We start from the raw sequence: 20,767 nt of genomic DNA on the forward strand, positions 1-20,767 counted from the left end.
AGAGCGGCACGGTGAGCAGGGTGATTTTTCTTAGAACGACACCACTAAGCGCTACTTTTAGGCTGCTTTGTGAATATAGACCCTGTAGTTTCCCGTTTTTCCACCTTCTGTCCATGCCCTGTATACTTACTCCTTAGTGTGGTGACCAAGTGGTTAGTGCATTTGTTTACAAAACACATTAGTTCAAGATCAATCATGCCCATTCTCCATGAAAAGTGGAGATGTGTCACAAAGGGCATCCAGTGTAAAAAAAAAAAAAAAAAGCCGTAATCAACATGGAGAGCCATCTAAGAAGGGAGAAGCTGAAGGACTTCACTAGAATGGCCAGAAAAAAAACACTGTTGTTTAAAGATTACAGGTGACAGCCACTGTACATGTGCTGTGTGAACCTGCTTATGAAAGGCGTCTAATGCCAGTCTAATGTACAAATGCATTCAGATTACAGAGGCACCACCACTTATAGGCCAACATCCCCACAGGGGAGTGAGGGGTGATTTAGAGGAACCAGGCTCTGGGTGTCAAAATCACAACTTCATCTGATGTCAACTGGCAACAACACTTGTGCTGGTCCTTTTGTGCAGGACGTACAACAGCACACAGACAGACAGAATCTAGGCTTCAGCTTCCATCGTGATTTCTGGGAAACTGTAGCAGAATTTTTTTTACACAATTTCAAAGACATCCTTCTGTGTTCCCCTTCAACATGAAGCTATCTAACTGACGCAACAGACAAAAGAGGCACCGTGCCCAGTTTCTCCAGTCACATCCACAGAAGCCTGCATGTACATCAGAGTCATCATGAGCATCTTGGTGGCTTCCCTCACTCGTCTTCTATTGAAGAAACCTGTACTCCAGACAGATTTATCATAGGGTTCATTGTGTTTGCATTTTTAATAATTGATGTAAATGAAGTCCAAAACACATTCAGTAACTTGGAAAAGTTCATGTATTCATCATCTGGCTCATTTAAGTTTCTAAGTTTGGAATTTATCAGTTTGTACTTAGATTTAGGAATTCTGTAAATATACATATGGTTCTGACTATGCACATGCACAGCATCTAGTGGTAGACCAGGGTTACTGCAGCTAGAAAGCACAGCCGCTGTTAAAAGGTGAACCTCCTCCACCTCTATTCTTCCATCCAACTACTGTCCATATCCACTTCCTCCACTTGAGGATCAAGAAGGGCTGGAGTCTATCCCAGCACAGGCACAGGGCTGTGAGGAGGGGTGCACCTTGGAAAGGACACCAGTCTGTCGCAAGCCCACATATAGACAAACACATTCACAACCGAACACACACCTACGGACAATTTAAAGTTTCAAATCCACCTAAACTGCATGTCTTTGGATGTTGGAGGAAGCCAAAGCACCTGGAGGGAACCCACGCAAACACGGGGAGAACATGAAAACTCCACACAGAAAGGCCACAGGGGGGAAATGATCCCAGGACCTTCTTGTTGTGAGGCAGCAGTACTGACCACTAAGCCACCGCACAGCCAAGGCTAATAATTAAAATTATAGTGGTGCCAATGAGAATTCTTTTTATGACCTAAATCTTAAAAGATCAGTGGCAGTATACTTTTAATATAGACAGCAGCATGGTGACATCACAGAAGCACAAAGGATTCTGAAACAACTGTAATGATAAATAATTGTCTACTTATTCTGTAAACTGTGTGTGTGTGTGTGTGTGTGTGTGTGTGTGTGTGTGTGTGTGTGTGTGTGTGTGTGTGTGTGTGTGTGTGTGTGTGTGTGTTTAATCTGAATTTGTAGGGTGCCTATACAATATACAATATGTTCAAAACCATCCAGTGGAATACAAAATGGCCAGCTTTAAAATTTATGTGACTTTTGTTAACTGCAGGACTTAATTAAATCATTTTCACAGTCCAAAGCTGGAAGGTGGATTAAATGTTTAATGCTCTGTAAGCATAAAGTAAATATATCTGTCGATGGCTGATTGCACTGTTGATCCATATCAGTGACTCAGTGATTGTGCTGCCAGGCTCTGAGCGTTCCACCTTTTTAAATTCTGTCGGCTCCATACTCATTAAAATACTCATTAAGGCTCATTAAGCTGATGAGACAAACTGTGATGCAGACATCCAAGATATCATGCACAGGCATATTATTGTCCACAATTCAGGTAAGTCTGTAATAATTAATTGGCATTAATAGGTGTATATAGATGTGTATGTGGCTCAATCTCCTGTTTATGGATTTGGTGAATCACTTATGTGTGCCTTATTTTCTCAGATACTTGCCACGTAGAGTGCATCCTTAATCTGTTTCACACCAATTACTTTGACCCGAGGTTTACAAAAAGTGTGGAGTTGTCACTTCTTCTGTGTCTGAGATCATGGTGGAACAAATGATGTGTTTAGAAATCACTTCCTCCAAAATGCCAATGTTTAAAAATGACTTACAAATATCCTGGATCCATCTCTTTAACAGAATCCACAGCCCTCATTAATCAAGTTGTGCAAAGAAAAGGTTCTGAATACTGTCCTAAAAACAAAATTTTGTACCATGTATGTAAGTATGAAAAAAATGTGTATTTATCGAACAGGTGCACGTCAGTCATATGCGAATCAGTAATATCAGCTGTTGGTCAATCCTACATCCTAAAGCACATGCTCATGCATGTTCATGGCCATTTGCATTCAGAAACGCCCTCAATTAGACATATATGGTAACAAAACACGTTTGTGTTCCTCACTGGAGTAACAGCGAAGAGAGTGAAAACAAAAATAATAATTAATAAAAATAATAAACAAAACATGAGATGGAGATCCAGAAGTAAGTAAGTATCTATCTATCTATCTATCTATCTATCTATCTATCTATCTATCTATCTATCTATCTATCTATCTATCTATCTATCTATCTATCTATCTATCTATCTATCTATCTATCTATCTATCTATCTATCTATCTATCTATCTATCTATCTATCTATCTATCTATCTATCTATCTATCTATCTATCTATCTATCTATCTATCTATCTATCTATCTATCTATCTATCTATCTATCTATCTATCTATCTATCTATCTATCTATCTATCTATCTATCTATCTCATGGCAGAGTGGATTCTTGTCATTTGAGTGGTGGGTTGTATGTCATGTGACATGAATTATTCATACCATTTGCCGTTGTGTTTCATTGAACATGCAATAGTTCTTTTTTAGCATGCAATTTTGGTGCTATATGAAATGTGCTATTGCACGCTCCAAACACTGCGCACACTCACAGTACTGGGGGCGGCGTTTAGCTAAACATATCGTCATATAGTTTGTTTTCCTGGTGGATGACAATTTCAAGGAGCTAATTGATACACACACACACACACACACACAAAAACCAAATCAACTTCGCTGTAAGCCATCTAGAGGCATGAAGAACTGTTAGGATGAAAAGCTGGACAAATTTCTGACGTGATTTTTCACTGGACCGAGGAACTACATGAAGTCTTAATTCATCGTCACAATTTTTGACTCCTATTTAAACTTCGTGTTGGACTGTTAAGCACCAGTGGAACACCAAAATATAAGTCCCTTTTCTGCTGTTTATAAATTAATAAAATCTCAAATGACAAGGATCTATTTTAGCCATTATATAAAACAAAAAATGAATGTTTTTCATTCTTTCAATGGAACAAATATTTAATTTGGTGAAAAATGAATTATTCCATCTTTCATTCATGAAATATTTGTACCACTGAACTCATGAACATTCATTATTTGTATAATATATATGACGTAATTAAAATTAATGTGCCACTAAGTGGTGGCACTGCATCAAACAAACAAACCCCACCATCTGTGAAAATCATTCACTCATGGTGTCACACTGCTTCTTAATTTTGACAAAAACAAAATTCCTTACAGACATAATTTTAACAATGTTTAACACGCTCACTGTAACAGAGTTACAGCTGTCCCTGAATCCTTTGTACTCCTGTGATGTCAGCTAGCTGCTGTCTTGGTAAAAGTACCTATTTTATTTATTCTTTATTTAAATGCTGAAGTCAAGAGCTGCTATTTTGTTTATACAAGTGTCTTTTGTAGATTTTTCCACCAATGTAATTATGTAAGTAATTATGTCAAACTTAACTTGACATAATTACTAATGGTATAACAAGCTAATAACACACTAATGGTGTATTAATTCGAGGAAATAAAGAACATTAAGTGGATAAAGTTGTATGTACTTTCTATTCCTCTTTTTTACCACTAGATGCTGTGCATACAAGTTAATAAATTCTGTACTTTGTGTTGAAATGTTTGTATGCACAGTTTAAACACAAATCTGTGTGTGCTAACAATTGATAAATGTGCTCCCAGATTATTATGGTTTTGATTCTCAGCCAGCTATAGGCTTAGACATTTCAAGAAGTTTCAAGAATAAATGGTTCATTCATTTTAATTCCTTTAAAATCTGTTAACATAAACTTAAAATGTATTTCAGAAAAAGTATGTGTACCTTGTACAAGATGCAAAATTCCTCATTCAGTGTATCCTGTATTTATATATCTATATAGAGTATATGTCCTGTTAACACTTATAATCAACAATTGTGTAAATGTCCTCTTAATTATTATGAACAATTTTTGCAGAGTGGTAATGGCCTGTTAACAATTTTATACAGTCAGTTTATACAGAGTACCAGTGCCCCCTGGTAATAATATTTGAATGAATAAATTAACATGCCTTGTTGTCCATTTCAATGAATAAATGGACAGTTTGTACAGAGTAGCAACACTCTATTAACAGTTCACTAAAATAACAGCAACAAAGAAGTATACAACATTCAGGCTCTACTAAACTAGTTATTAGACACATTTTCCAGAACAACTGAATCCTGAGTACAAACTGTTTAGTTTCCAGGTACCAGTGCCAGCTCCAGGCTTATTTCCCACTGGGTGTTTCCACCAGGATGAAAGCAACTGGGAAAGACCTGAAGCATATTTCACATCTAGATTCCATAATCTGTCAGCAAATGTGAACATAATTACCTCCGCCAAAGAAGTTGGAGGAGTTATGTTTTCACCCTGCTTGTTTGTTTGTTTGTAAACAGCCTGGAGCCCACAATTTTTCATATATTGCTATGAAATTTTTTAACTGAAGATTCATATCCTGATAGGCAAGAATTGATTCAGTTTTCAAGGTCATAGGTCAATGCCAGGAAAAATCTTGGTAAAAACCCTATCTTTAACATTAAACAAACCTTTAAAAATTCATAACTCTGTTGAAAAAGATCAATTTTCTTTCATATTTGAAAGCTTTATGTAGAATGGTATCATTTATGGGCTGACAAAGTTTGATTACAGATTTTGTGGCAATTTAAATTTAACATTGAAAACCCCATTTAATGTATATTTTGTATTATATCTTAAGCAAACATGCCCCAATCACTCTCATATTTGAAAGTGAGGTGCAGACTGGCACTCAGTATCGCCTGACAAAGTTTGATCTGAATTTGATCTGATTGTGGATTTTATGGACATTTGAATTTACTATTGAGAAGCCCTTTTGGTGTACATTTTGCATTATATGTCAATCAAAAGTGTCTCAGTCATTGTCATTTTTCTGTTTTACCTACACCACCAAAATTGGATGGAGGTTCCAATTTTGTGCCTGTTTGTCTATCTTCCTGTTATAAGTACGAGGTCTGTCCAAAAAGTATCGTACCTTTTTATTTTTTGCAAAAACCATATGGATTTGAATCACGTGTGATTGCATCAGCCAAGCTTGAACCTTCGTGCGCATGCGTGAGTTTTTTCATGCCTGTCGGTTGCATCATTCGCCTGTGAGCAGGCTTTGTGTGAGCAGTGGTCCACCCCTCTCGTCGGATTTTTATTGTGAATAAATGTCTGAACGATTTGTAGCTTTGCTGCATCAAATTTTTCCAGAAACTGTGAGAGACCTCCAGGTGGACACCATTCGGAAAATTCAGATGGCTTTCAGCGACAATTTCATGGGGATTACACAGATTAAGGAGTGCTCCAGATGGTTTAAAGACCGCCCACAGCGTCTGAGAGCGCGGCGCACTCCGAGCGCCGATCGACAAGCTCAAACCCCGCTCAAACAACCAGATCATTTCCAAAGTGAAGGCTTTGTTGATCCGGGACGTCATCTAACTTTCACAAAAAAGGCAGAAGGCGTGGACATCAGCACTTTATCGGCACATTCCACTGTTACAGGAGTTTTTTTCATGGAAAGAGAAGCGGAGGATTGCGCCACCATGCCGCTCATGGCGCGGGACAAAACCACCTCCGTGTTGGTCTCACAGGACGGCTTTCAGATGGCTCAGACGGCTTCCGGTTGCTTTTCAGTCGTGTGAGTATCCGAGAAATTGTGCATGAGCTGGACATGCCCCAACATGTCCTGTGAGGCTTAATCACGGCGTTGCTTTGCGCCATGCGGCTCCGTCACGACGCGCGGAGTTCCTCCGCTCCTCTTTCCATGACAAAAACTCCTGTAACAGTGGAATGTGCCGTTCATTTCTAAACTGGACGCTGTCTTGATCCGGTATGTCGTCTGACTAGCACATGAATTGCGGAAGACGTGGACATCAGCACTTTTTTGGCACATTGAGACAGACGTGCGGAGTTCCTCCGCACGTTGCGGCGGAGCCGCATGGCGCAAAGCAACGCCGTGATGAAGCCTCACAGGACATGTTGGAGCAAGTCCAGCTCATGCACAATTTCTCGGATACTCACACAACTGAAAAGCAACTGGAAGCCGTCTGAAAGCCACCCGAAAGCCGTCTTGTGAGACCAATACGGAGGTGGTTTTGTCCTGCGCCATGAGCGGCATGGTTGCGCAATTCTCCGCTTCTCTTTCCATGAAAAAAACTCCTGTAACAGTAGAATGTGCCGAAAAAATGCTGATGTCCATGTCTCCTGCCTTTTTTGTGAAAGTCAGACGACATCCCGGATCAACAAAGCCTTCACGTTGGAAATGATCGGGTTGTTTGAGCGGGGTTTGAGCTTGTCAATCAGCGCTCGGAGCGCGCCGCGCTCTCAGATGCTGTGGGCGGTCTTTAAACCGGCTGGAGCACTCCTTAATCTGTGTAATCCCCATGAAATCGTCGCTGAAAGCCATCTGAATTTTCCGAATGGTGTCCAGCTGGAGGTCTCTCACAGTTTCTGGAAAAATTTGATGCAGCAAAGCTCCAAATCGTTCAGACATTTATTTGCAATAAAAATCTGACGAGAGGGGTGGACCACTCTCACACAAAGCCTGCTCACAGGCGAATGACGCAACCGACAGGCGTGAAAAAAACTCACGCATGCGCACGAAGGTTCACGCTTGGCTGATGCAATCACACGTAATTCAAATCCATATGGTTTTTGCAAAAAATAAAAAGGTCAGATACTTTTTGGACAGACCTCGTAGTGCCTAAAAGCAATGACATATTGTGCATAGCAAAGATAACCAATGTTCTGTGAAAATAGGTAATGTTTCATTACACTAGAAGTCTTTCAGAAAGCGCTGTAACTAGGTTTAAGGATATGATTCCTTCTTTATGTTCTCTAATGCCATATACCAACACAGTGCAGAGTAGCTACCTAAACTCTGTAAGTGAGATAGAGTATCTCGTCAATAGTTTTACATCCTCATTGAAGACAACTTTGGATGCTGTAGCTCCTCTGAAAAAGAGAGCTTTAAATCAGAAGTGCCTGACTCCGTGGTATAACTCACAAACTCGCAGCTTAAAGCAGATAACCCGTAAGTTGGAGAGGAAATGGCGTCTCACTAATTTAGAAGATCTTCACTTAGCCTGGAAAAAGAGTCTGTTGCTCTATAAAAAAGCCCTCCGTAAAGCTAGGACATCTTTCTACTCATCACTAATTGAAGAAAATAAGAACAACCCCAGGTTTCTTTTCAGCACTGTAGCCAGGCTGACAAAGAGTCAGAGCTCTATTGAGCCGAGTATTCCTTTAACTTTAACTAGTAATGACTTCATGACTTTCTTTGCTAATAAAATTTTAACTATTAGAGAAAAAATTACTCATAACCATCCCAAAGACGTATCGTTATCTTTGGCTGCTTTCATTGATGCCGGTATTTGGTTAGACTCTTTCTCTCAGATTGTTCTGTCTGAGTATTTTCATTAGTTACTTCCTCCAAACCATCAACATGTCTATTAGACCCCATTCCTACCAGGCTGCTCAAGGAAGCCCTACCATTAATTAATGCTTCGATCTTAAATATGATCAATCTATCTTTATTAGTTGGCTATGTACCACAGGCTTTTAAGGTGGCAGTAATTAAACCATTACTTAAAAAGCCATCACTTGACCCAGCTATCTTAGCTAATTATAGGCCAATCTCCAACCTTCCTTTTCTCTCAAAAGTTCTTGAAAGGGTAGTTGTAAAACAGCTAACTGATCATCTGCAGAGGAATGGTCTATTTGAAGAGTTTCAGTCAGGTTTTAGAATTCATCATAGTACAGAAACAGCATTAGTGAAGGTTACAAATGATCTTCTTATGGCCTCAGACAGTGGACTCATCTCTGTGCTTGTTCTGTTAGACCTCAGTGCTGCTTTTGATACTGTTGACCATAACATTTTATTACAGAGATTAGAGCATGCCATAGGTATTAAAGGCACTGCGCTGCGGTGGTTTGAATCATATTTATCTAATAGATTACAATTTGTTCATGTAAATGGGGAATCTTCTTCACAGACTAAGGTTAATTATGTAGTTCCACAAGGTTCTGTACTAGGACCAATTTTATTCACTTTATACATGTTTCCCTTAGGCAGTATTATCAGACGGCATTGCTTAAATTTTCATTGTTACGCAGATGATACCCAGCTTTATCTATCCATGAAGCCAGAGGACACACACCAATTAGCTAAACTGCAGGATTGTCTTACAGACATAAAGACATGGATGACCTCTAATTTCCTGCTTTTAAACTCAGATAAAACTGAAGTTATTGTACTTGGCCCCACAAATCTTAGAAACATGGTGTCTAACCAGATCCTTACTCTGGATGGCATTACCCTGACCTCTAGTAATACTGTGAGAAATCTTGGAGTCATTTTTGATCAGGATATGTCATTCAATGCGCATATTAAACAAATATGTAGGACTGCTTTTTTGCATTTGCGCAATATCTCTAAAATTAGAAAGGTCTTGTCTCAGAGTGATGCTGAAAAACTAATTCATGCATTTATTTCCTCTAGGCTGGACTATTGTAATTCATTATTATCAGGTTGTCCTAAAAGTTCCCTGAAAAGCCTTAAGTTAATTCAAAATGCTGCAGCTAGAGTGCTGACAGGGACTAGAAGGAGAGAGAATATCTCACCCATATTGGCCTCTCTTCATTGGCTTCCTGTTAATTCTAGAATAGAATTTAAAATTCTTCTTCTTACTTATAAGGTTTTGAATAATCAGGTCCCATCTTATCTTAGGGACCTCATAGTACCATATCACCCCAATAGAGCGCTTCGCTCTCAGACTGCAGGCTTACTTGTAGTTCCTAGGGTTTGTAAGAGTAGAATTGTTGGGAAGGTGTCGTAGCACGGACCCACAACAGGGGGCGCAAATGAACGGACAATGAATAAGCCAAAAAGGTAACAATTTAATGTTGTGATAATACACAACGAAACGTACAGTAATTTGCACAGTCAATTTAACACCAGGTGACGTGTAGGCAGGCTCGAAGATAGAAGACCCCCGACGAGAGAGAAGCCGCGTCCCACACGGCTTCCACCACCAACGGTCTGAAGAACACCGGAGCCGCCAAGTCCCGAGTCCCCAGGTGGCCTCTGTCTTCGGCTGTCGACCCTGGTACTGCTGGCAGAAAGCAGAAATATGATGAGTGAGTGTGAGTCCGCACACTCAGTAATTCTCAGTCCCAACACAGCCAGGAGGGAGCACCTCCACCTCCAAACTAGGTTATCACTCGTGCAGCTCCTGTTGTCTTCTTTCTGGATGGAGTGAGAGACGAAGACCGTCGTCCTCTCACTATCCGCCAATCCAGTCTTCCACAGACCTCACAGGTACGCGGCTGCACACAGATCACAGTTTAGATACACTGAATAATTATAGCAGAGAAGAATTACCTTGGTAATGGTAGTCGATTTCTCGGCGGGGAGGTGGAGTTGCAGTCCGGCTTTTATGGTGGTGATGATGAACGAGTGACAGCTGGTGCAGAGGATGAGTGACAGCTGTCACTTCTTCTGGGTCTGGCGCCCTCTCGTGCTTGGAGCCCGCACTCCAAGCAGGGCGCCCTCTGGTGGTGGTGGGCCAGCAGTATCTCCTCTTCAGCGGCCCACACAACAAGAATGGGAGGCAGAGCCTTCAGCTTTCAGGCTCCTCTCCTGTGGAACCAGCTCTCAATTCAGATCAGGGAGACAGACACCCTCTCTACTTTTAAGATTAGGCTTAAAACTTTCCTTTTTGCTAAAGCTTATAGTTAGGGCTGGATCAGGTGACCCTGAACCATCCCTTAGTTATGCTGCTATAGACTTAGACTGCTGGGGGGTTCCCATGATGCACTGAGTGTTTCTTTCTCTTTTTGCTCTGTATACACCACTCTGCATTTAATCATTAGTGATTGATCTCTGCTCCCCTCCACAGCATGTCTTTTTCCTGGTTCTCTCCCTCAGCCCCAACCAGTCCCAGCAGAAGACTACCCCTCCCTGAGCCTGGTTCTGCTGGAGGTTTCTTCCTGTTAAAAGGGAGTTTTTCCTTCCCACTGTTGCCAAGTGCTTGCTCACAGGGGGTCGTTTTGACCGCTGGGGTTTTTCCGTAATTATTGTATGGCCTTGCCTTACAATATGAAGTGCCTTGGGGCAACTGTGTTGTGATTTGGCGCTATATAAATAAAATTGATTTGATTTGAAAATGTTCTGTGAAAATTATCTCAAAAAGAATTCAGAAACCAAAAAAGTTGATAAAAAAAACCTGACAACACCACAAAAATGTTTTGATTTAAGTGCATGAACTAAATACATACTCCTGACATTTGATCACATCTAATTCATCTTATAAAAACCCACTTCTAACAGGACTTTGACCTTGAAAGTTTTTTCCAAGGTAAAATTTTGTGGAATTGGAAACTAGTGTTGGTGGAGGTTTGCGCTCTGAGCGCGGCACTCTAGTTCTTCTATGGGTTGGGTTTGTCTTGGCTTACAAAATAAAGGCCCGACAAACACTACCTCTTCAGCTCCGGTACCAGTTCCTCACTGTGCTGGTGTTTGGTGGGAACAGCACCAATTATGAACAGTTTTTAACTTACTGAGACTTTACTGTTTTAAGTCATAACCTGTGACATGGAGAAAGCTGTGAATTTTTCAGACACATTTGATTAAGGTTTGACCCGTGTGACACAGTAGCTCGACAGAGGTCCGGTTCTGTCATGGATTGGTCTCATCTGAGTGTGCAGCAGAGGTGATGGCTGTCTGTCTGATTGATTCTACACAGTTTCAGGTGGTTCTATGTCCGTGTGTTTTGGCTTGTGTGCAGAGAGGTTCCTTTCTGTTAACATCAGTGAGGACAACATTAGTGAACTGGATCCATGTAAATGTGTGACATTTACTATGAACTCTGAGGCGATGATCCCATCCACAATGGCACAGAAGAACGACGCGATGACTCCCATACTGATGAATATGATGGCTGCCACGAGCTGCAGGAAGAGATAAAAACAAGGAAAATTCACAAGAACTCAATTTATGAACAAAGCAAAAAATAATCAAGGTAACAAATTCAGTGACAATTCAAAAGAACATCTTTTTTTGTATTTTATATAAAAAATAATGTCATATTCATCTGTTATCTATTTATAAATAACGTACCAAAATACAAATGCACAGTTGAAATAATTTATCTTCTATTATTGTCACGTCAAACCTGAATTCATTGTACCACCAGCAGGTGGCGCTTTATATTGGCAATCGAGACTTAGACACGAGATGAGGTGGCGGAGTGGTTAAGGCGATTGATTGCTAATCCATTGTGCACTGCATGCGTGGGTTGAAATCCCATCCTTGTGAATTTAGTGTAGTCGGTTGGATGAGGGTTCTTGGCAGGTGTGTTAAATATTAAAAAAAAAAAGTACAGGACGACTGCAGACCGTTCAAGGACAGCAGCAGCGTACCTCCTTTATTGCGTGTTCCTCCACACACACCAGCAGGGGCACATTGCCTCACACCTCCTGTTTTACGGCAACACAACAGTGCTAGCTCTCACTGCGGTATTGTATCACTTCCTGTTCCGGAGCACAGCGGTGTTTTTCTGTATCTGTTAGCTGTTTAATCTGCGCAGTTAGATTGATCTAGTTATCTAGATTACGATTTGTTTCCCAGTGTAATCTTTACGTGCCTTAACTAAAGCACTCCTTCTGCTGAATCACCTCTAAATTATTTACACATTATTCACTTTGCGTGTTTTTAGGAATCCGCTAGCTTAGCGCAGCTACTAGCTCTTAGCCGATTTAGCATGGCGGCTTCTCCTGTCTCTCCTGCACTTTTCTGCTCTGGGTGTGAAATGTTTAGTTATTCCACGGCCTCCTTTAGCAGTAATGGTACTTGTAATAAGTGTAGCTTATTCGTAGCTTTGGAGGCCAGGCTGGGCGAATTGGAGACTCGGCTCTGCACCGTGGAAAATTCTACAGCTAGCCAGGCCCCTGTAGTCGGTGCGGACCAAGGTAGCTTAGCCGCCGTTAGTTACCCCCTGGCAGATCCCGAGCAGCCGGGAAAGCAGGCCGACTGGGTGACTGTGAGGAGGAAGCGTAGTTCTAAACAGAAGCCCCGTGTACACCGCCAACCCGTTCACATTTCTAACCGTTTTTCCCCAGTCGGCGACACACCCGCCGAGGAACAAACTCTGGTTATTGGCGACTCTGTTTTGAGAAATGCGAAGTTAGCGACACCAGCAACCATAGTCAATTGTCTTCCAGGGGCCAGAGCAGGCGACATTGAAGGAAATTTGAAACTGCTGGCTAAGGCTAAGCGTAAATTTGGTACGATTGTAATTCACGTCGGCAGTAATGACACCCGGTTACGGCAATCGGAGGTCACTAAAATTAACATTAAATCGGTGTGTAACTTTGCAAAAACAATGTCGGACTCTGTAGTTTTCTCTGGGCCCCTCCCCAACTGGACCAGGAGTGACATGTTTAGCCGCATGTTCTCCCTGAATTGCTGGCTGTCTGAGTGGTGTCCAAAAAATGAGGTGGGCTTCATAGATAATTGGCAAAGCTTCTGGGGAAAACCTGGTCTTGTTAGGAGAGATGGCACCCATCCCACTTTGGATGGAGCAGCTCTCATTTCTAGAAATCTGGCCAGTTTTCTTAAATCCTCCAAACCGTGACTATCCAGGGTTGGGACCAGGAAGCAGAGTTGTAGTCTTACACTCCTCTCTGCAGCTTCTCTCCCCCTGCCATCCCCTCACTACCCCATCCCTGTAGAGACGGTGCCTGCTCCCAGACCACCAATAACCAGCAAAAATCTATTTAAGCATAAAAATTCAAAAAGAAAAAATAATATAGCACCACAGACTAAAACAGTTAAATGTGGTCTATTAAACATTAGGTCTCTCTCTTCTAAGTCCCTGTTGGTAAATGATATAATAATTGATCAACATATTGATTTATTCTGCCTTACAGAAACCTGGTTACAGCAGGATGAATATGTTAGTTTAAATGAGTCAACACCCCCGAGTCACACTAACTGTCAGAACGCTCGTAGCACGGGCCGGGGCGGAGGATTAGCAGCAATCTTCCATTCCAGCTTATTAATTAATCAAAAACCCAGACAGAGCTTTAATTCATTTGAAAGCTTGACTCTTAGTCTTGTCCATCCAAATTGGAAGTCCCAAAAACCAGTTTTATTTGTTATTATCTATCGTCCACCTGGTCCTTACTGTGAGTTTCTCTGTGAATTTTCAGACCTTTTGTCTGACTTAGTGCTTAGCTCAGATAAGATAATTATAGTGGGCGATTTTAACATCCACACAGATGCTGAGAATGACAGCCTCAACACTGCATTTAATCTATTATTAGACTCTATTGGCTTTGCTCAAAAAGTAAATGAGTCCACCCACCACTTTAATCATATCTTAGATCTTGTTCTGACTTATGGTATGGAAGTAGAAGACTTAACAGTATTCCCTGAAAACTCCCTGCTGTCTGATCATTTCTTAATAACATTTACTCTTAATAACATTTACATTTACTCTGATGGACTACCCAGCAGTGGGGAATAAGTTTCATTACACTAGAAGTCTTTCAGAAAGCGCTGTAACTAGGTTTAAGGATATGATTCCTTCTTTATGTTCTCTAATGCCATATACCAACACAGTGCAGAGTAGCTACCTAAACTCTGTAAGTGAGATAGAGTATCTCGTCAATAGTTTTACATCCTCATTGAAGACAACTTTGGATGCTGTAGCTCCTCTGAAAAAGAGGAAAAAGAGCCTGGAAAAAGAGTCTGTTGCTCTATAAAAAAAGCCCTCCGTAAAGCTAGGACATCTTTCTACTCATCACTAATTGAAGAAAATAAGAACAACCCCAGGTTTCTTTTCAGCACTGTAGCCAGGCTGACAAAGAGTCAGAGCTCTATTGAGCTGAGTATTCCATTAACTTTAACTAGTAATGACTTCATGACTTTCTTTGCTAACAAAATTTTAACTATTAGAGAAAAAATTACTCATAACCATCCCAAAGACGTATCGTTATCTTTGGCTGCTTTCAGTGATGCCGGTATTTGGTTAGACTCATTCTCTCCGATTGTTCTGTCTGAGTTATTTTCATTAGTTACTTCATCCAAACCATCAACATGTTTATTAGACCCCATTCCTACCAGGCTGCTCAAGGAAGCCCTACCATTATTTAATGCTTCGATCTTAAATATGATCAATCTATCTTTGTTAGTTGGCTATGTACCACAGGCTTTAAAGGTGGCAGTAATTAAACCATTACTTAAAAAGCCATCACTTGACCCAGCTATCTTAGCTAATTATAGGCCAATCTCCAACCTTCCTTTTCTCTCAAAAATTCTTGAAAGGGTAGTTGTAAAACAGCTAACTGATCATCTGCAGAGGAATGGTCTATTTGAAGAGTTTCAGTCAGGTTTTAGAATTCATCATAGTACAGAAACAGCATTAGTGAAGGTTACAAATGATCTTCTTATGGCCTCGGACAGTGGACTCATCTCTGTGCTTGTTCTGTTAGACCTCAGTGCTGCTTTTGATACTGTTGACCATAAAATTTTATTACAGAGATTAGAGCATGCCATAGGTATTAAAGGCACTGCACTGCGGTGGTTTGAATCATATTTGTCTAATAGATTACAATTTGTTCATGTACATGGGGAATCTTCTTCACAGACTAGGGTTAATTATGGAGTTCCACAAGGTTCTGTGCTAGGACCAATTTTATTCACTTTATACATGCTTCCCTTAGGTAGTATTATTAGACGGTATTGCTTAAATTTTCATTGTTACCCAGATGATACCCAGCTTTATCTATCCATGAAGCCAGAGGACACACACCAATTAGCTAAACTGCAGGATTGTCTTACAGACATAAAGACATGGATGACCTCTAATTTCCTGCTTTTAAACTCAGATAAAACTGAAGTTATTGTACTTGGCCCCACAAATCTTAGAAACATGGTGTCTAACCAGATCCTTACTCTGGATGGCATTACCCTGGCCTCTAGTAATACTGTGAGAAATCTTGGAGTCATTTTTGATCAGGATATGTCATTCAAAGCGCATATTAAACAAATATGTAGGACTGCTTTTTTGCATTTACGCAATATCTCTAAAATCAGAAAGGTCTTGTCTCAGAGTGATGCTGAAAAACTAATTCATGCATTTATTTCCTCTAGGCTGGACTATTGTAATTCATTATTATCAGGTTGTCCTAAAAGTTCCCTAAAAAGCCTTCAGTTAATTCAAAATGCTGCAGCTAGAGTACTGACGGGGACTAGAAGGAGAGAGCATATCTCACCCATATTGGCCTCTCTTCATTGGCTTCCTGTTAATTCTAGAATAGAATTTAAAATTCTTCTTCTTACTTATAAGGTTCTGAATAATCAGGTCCCATCTTATCTTAGGGACCTCGTAGTACCATATCACCCCAATAGAGCGCTTCGCTCTCAGACTGCAGGCTTACTTGTAGTTCCTAGGGTTTGTAAGAGTAGAATGGGAGGCAGAGCCTTCAGCTTTCAGGCTCCTCTCCTGTGGAACCAGCTCCCAATTCAGATCAGGGAGACAGACACCCTCTCTACTTTTAAGATTAGGCTTAAAACTTTCCTTTTTGCTAAAGCTTATAGTTAGGGCTGGATCGGGTGACCCTGAACCATCCCTTAGTTATGCTGCTATAGACGTAGACTGCTGGGGGGTTCCCATGATGCACTGTTTCTTTCTCTTTTTGCTCTGTATGCACCACTCTGCATTTAATCATTAGTGATCGATCTCTGCTCCCCTCCACAGCATGTCTTTTTCCTGGTTCTCTCCCTCCGCCCCAACCAGTCTCAGCAGAAGACTGCCCCTCCCTGAGCCTGGTTCTGCTGGAGGTTTCTTCCTGTTAAAAGGGAGTTTTTCCTTCCCACTGTAGCCAAGTGCTTGCTCACAGGGGGTCGTTTTGACCGTTGGGGTTTTACATAATTATTGTATGGCCTTGCCTTACAATATAAAGCGCCTTGGGGCAACTGTTTGTTGTGATTTGGCGCTATATAAAAAAATTGATTGAAATTGATTGATTGCCAGAATTACTCTGTGCAGTGATCAAAGCAAAGACATCAGAAAGTCTGTTACCCCCCCCCCCCCCCCCAAACATGAAATGTCCCCGTTTCTAGTACAACAGCAAACAAAACACATAAATAAAAAAAAAAACAGCATAACAGACTCCCAAATACCTGGATCAACATAGCATCCAGGAAAACCATAACAAAACACACTTAATTGGACTCAAAACCTAACAGTTTTTGAGGTGCAACGGAGGTTGCACCACTCTCCCCCCACGAGATTCAGCGGGCACCAATCCCCTCGAATCCTCCCAAAGTTCATAATCTTCTCCCGCAGCTTGAGGCTGAACTTTCACATCCAAGGCTCGGGATGCTGGCCCCCATAGGAACCGAAGAGGGACTCCAGGAAAGAGGAGCAGCAGGACGCGTGTGCATCGGTAATGGCAGGGTGTATGGTTTGAGTCTGTCATGATGAACAACCTGGGTTCATTCTATAGAGTCCAGAGGGTTAACAATGCGGTATGTTAGGGCAGCGACCCAATAGGGGCCTCACCAGTGTGGCGCCAACTTGGTGCGGTTTTCAGTGGGATTATTCAGCCACACCAGTGCACCCACACCATAGGCACAGGGACAGCAACTGTTGTTGTAGTACCGTTTCTGTTGATCATGTGATTCTGCCAAATTGAGCCTAGCCATGCCGAATGCTGACTTCAACCACTCTGCCATAGCTGACACATACTCCGCCTGCATCCCCAAGCCCTAGTGGTCTCAAATAACCACTGGCACATGCACGTCAGCTGGAACCCGCACCTCACATCCATGCATGAGAAAGTAGGAGTGAACTGGGTACTGGAATGCTTAGAGGTGTTGTAGGCAAAAGCAACTTGCTTCACATACGAGTCCCATACGCCCTTTGCGACAGCAACATTTTAGCTAGCTGATCAATCAGAGTCCTGTTATGATGCTCCACCATGCCATCAGACTATATGCGGTGGTGCATGTTTTCTTTATGTCCAATTACTGACACAGGCTTTGAATCACCTCTTCCTCAAACTGGTAGCCCTGATCACTGTGAAAAACTTCAGGGACCCCATGCACCAACACATAATCCTCAAACAGGCAGTGAGCCACAGTCTGCACTGTCTGATTTCACAGCGCGTGCAGATTAACAAATCTGGAGAAGTAGTCCTCCACCACTAGAACGTGTTTGTTTCCCCCGGAGGTCAAATGCAACTCCAAAATGTCTGCTGTCACCCTCTGTAGTGGCAGCCTGAGACACCCCCATAGGTGCTCTTGGTCTGGGAACAGGGCACCGGCGGATCTGGCAGGCCTCACTACTCGCACCAACGTTTAATGTCTCTCAGCATAAATGGCCAATAGTAAGACTGTCTGACCGTCACCCACACTCACTTTGCCGAGATGTGTGCCGGCTGCAGGAGCTCAGGCACCATAGACGAGGGGACCACCACCTGAATTTGATCCTTCCGCGATGCTGTCGGCTGCACAATGCGACACAACAGTCCACCTACTATCGACAGGCAGCTGAACTCTGTCCCAAGTTTCCTCAGTTTGGCAGAGGACCCCCTGAGCAGCCTTCGAGGCAGTCTTGTTGTGTCCCGTTCTAACAACCCCAACATTATGCTAATATCTGGGTCGTCATGCTGCTGGGCCCATAGCTCAGAGTCACTCCCCGAGAGGGAGTAGGCAGACTACGGGCCCGAACAGGACACCCCGGAAGGTGAGGAGCAGAATGGCTCCCATACGGAGGCGAGAGTGAGCCCCCCAGCCAACCTGTCTGGGTCCCCTTGAAGGGGAGAAGCCAGTCAGCATGACAGTGCATCCGCATTATTGTGCCGGGCCCCAGCCTTGTGAATCATGATCCAGTCAAACGGATCCAGTTCCAAAATCCACCTACTCCTATGACCCGTTGTCCATAGCCATGTTTCTGATGCTCACAGTGGACGATGGTCAGTTATGATAGAGAAAGTGGACAGCCCCACATAGTGCTTGAACTCACACACAGACCACTCGACCACCCACAGTTCTCTATCAAAAGTGGACCACCTCTTCAGTGTCTTTGTGAGAGGCTGGCTGTCATACGCCACTACCCTCTCGAACTCCCCCCACATCCTGTGCCAACACTGCCCATACTGCCTCATTGGAAGCATTGGTGTATACTTTAAAGGGAAGTGCAAAAATTCGGCAGTGTTACCATAGGAGAGGAGGTAAGCACCTGCTTAAGGTAGGAAAAGGCCACCTCACACTCTGATGTCCACTCAAAAGGTACCTTCTTTCCCACAAGGTAATTCATTGGAGCTGCATGGTTCAAGAAGTCCTTCACGAACATCCTGTAATACGAACACAGATCAACAAATGCCCTCACCTCCACCGAGGTACGTGGAGTGGGCCAGGCCCTCACCTTGTCTGTATTAAGGGGGTCCAGTCGGAGACCCTGCTGATAGACTACATGGCCCAGAAAAACCACATGCTCCCTTGTGATGTGGCATTTGCTTGGGTTCAGCTTCAGCCCAGCCTGCTGTATCCTGGACAGAACCTCCTCGATGTGAAGGAGATGATCTCCGAAGGAGTGGCTGTAAATCAGTATATGGTCCAGGTATACCATGCAAATGTGCCAGGCCAAGCCCCTCAGTACAAGTTCCATCATCCACTGAAAGGTGGCCAGAGAGTTTGACAGACTCATCGGCATGGCTCTACCAGTGGTGGCTGTCTAAAGGCTGTCTTCTCACGGCCTCCTCCGCTACTTCCACCTGCCAGTAGTCGTTAGAAAAGTCAAGTGTGCTGAACCAGGCCGAGCCTGCCAAGGCATCAAGGCTATCATCCACACATGGTAGAGGGTGTGAATCTTTAACAGTTACCGCATTAAGGCAACGGAAAAAAGCATTTACTGAAAAAAAGTCTGAAGGACCTAAATGACAAGGTGAGATGCTGAAGAGCTTCACTCGTTCATGTCCGTGACATATACATATTAAACTGACACAGGTGAATCTTTACTCTTAGTAAAAATGAAATGAATACTTAAATATCTCAATAAATATTGGATTAGCAGCACAGCTGACATTATCTACAAAAATAGGTTTTACTCATCACCGTATCATTTACTGTCCTTGAGCTCTAAGCATTTTCAATTACTGACTTTTATTGAGTTATCAATATGTCTGATAAAATGTGTGTGCATGTGCACGCCCCCCCCCCCCCCCCCCCCCCCACACACACACACACTCACACACAGTATGTCAACTTTGTCTGTGCTGGTGTGTGTCTGTGTGTGTGTCCTGATTAGATAGCTGCTTCCCGGCTGCAGAGCGATAAAGGGAATGTACGGCTTCTTGCTTTGCCAATACAGAGGTGCTTTATGGGGAATTTATGGTTGAAGAGGGAACGTGAGGTACACAGAAATGGCTTTTTGTACCAGCAAGGTCAATCTCATTCTTCTGGTCTGATCCACACAAGCACACACACAACAAATACACGGTGCTGCTTCTGTCACGTATCGGTCGATAACTGTGGAACTGTGCCATCAGTGCAAATTCTGCCACTTGTCAATAAACACAAATACTTCAGATCAGTTCTTCATGTCAGTTTGAGGGGTGTGTGTGTGTGTGTGTGTGTGTGTGTGTGTGTGTGTGTGTGTGTGAGTGAGTGAGAGAGAGAGGACAGTGGCTGATTGGAATACGTATAACCGATCCAGCTGGCTGACCACAGATGTCTGATCATAAAGTTGATCTCTGAGCGTCATTTACTGTCCGTTCAATCGTCCCTTCAAGACTAAACCTCCTGCACCAAAAGAAGACATCAAACATCTCAATTCGCTGAAATTACCTGGCAGCTATTCTGAATATAAAATAAACAGTTTTTTGCAAAGATAATAATACCAAGGGTTCAGCAGAGTCATTTTTTCTTGTCTATTACTGGTAAAAATTGGACATTTTGTTACATTTGGATTGATTTGGTTGGACAAAGCAAGACATTTGCAAGTATTTGTTTGTGCGGGATGAGCATTTTGGCCATTTTTACATCCGTAC

General features: G+C 42.3%; 1 protein-coding gene across 1 annotated transcript in view; it reads right to left on the bottom strand.

Annotated features, from left to right (window-relative positions):
* LOC117529829 (transmembrane protein 255B) overlaps positions 1 to 20,767 on the bottom strand; it is a 114,885-nt gene that overhangs the window by 33,969 nt on the left and 60,149 nt on the right. Inside the window, exon 3 of the mRNA XM_034192698.1 lies at positions 11,567 to 11,656. Coding sequence (XP_034048589.1) covers positions 11,567 to 11,656 — 90 coding nt within the window. The remainder of the gene's footprint in view (positions 1 to 11,566; positions 11,657 to 20,767) is intronic.

The sequence above is a fragment of the Thalassophryne amazonica genome, chromosome 2 (assembly GCF_902500255.1).
Source record: "Thalassophryne amazonica chromosome 2, fThaAma1.1, whole genome shotgun sequence".
Lineage (NCBI taxonomy): Eukaryota > Metazoa > Chordata > Actinopteri > Batrachoidiformes > Batrachoididae > Thalassophryne > Thalassophryne amazonica.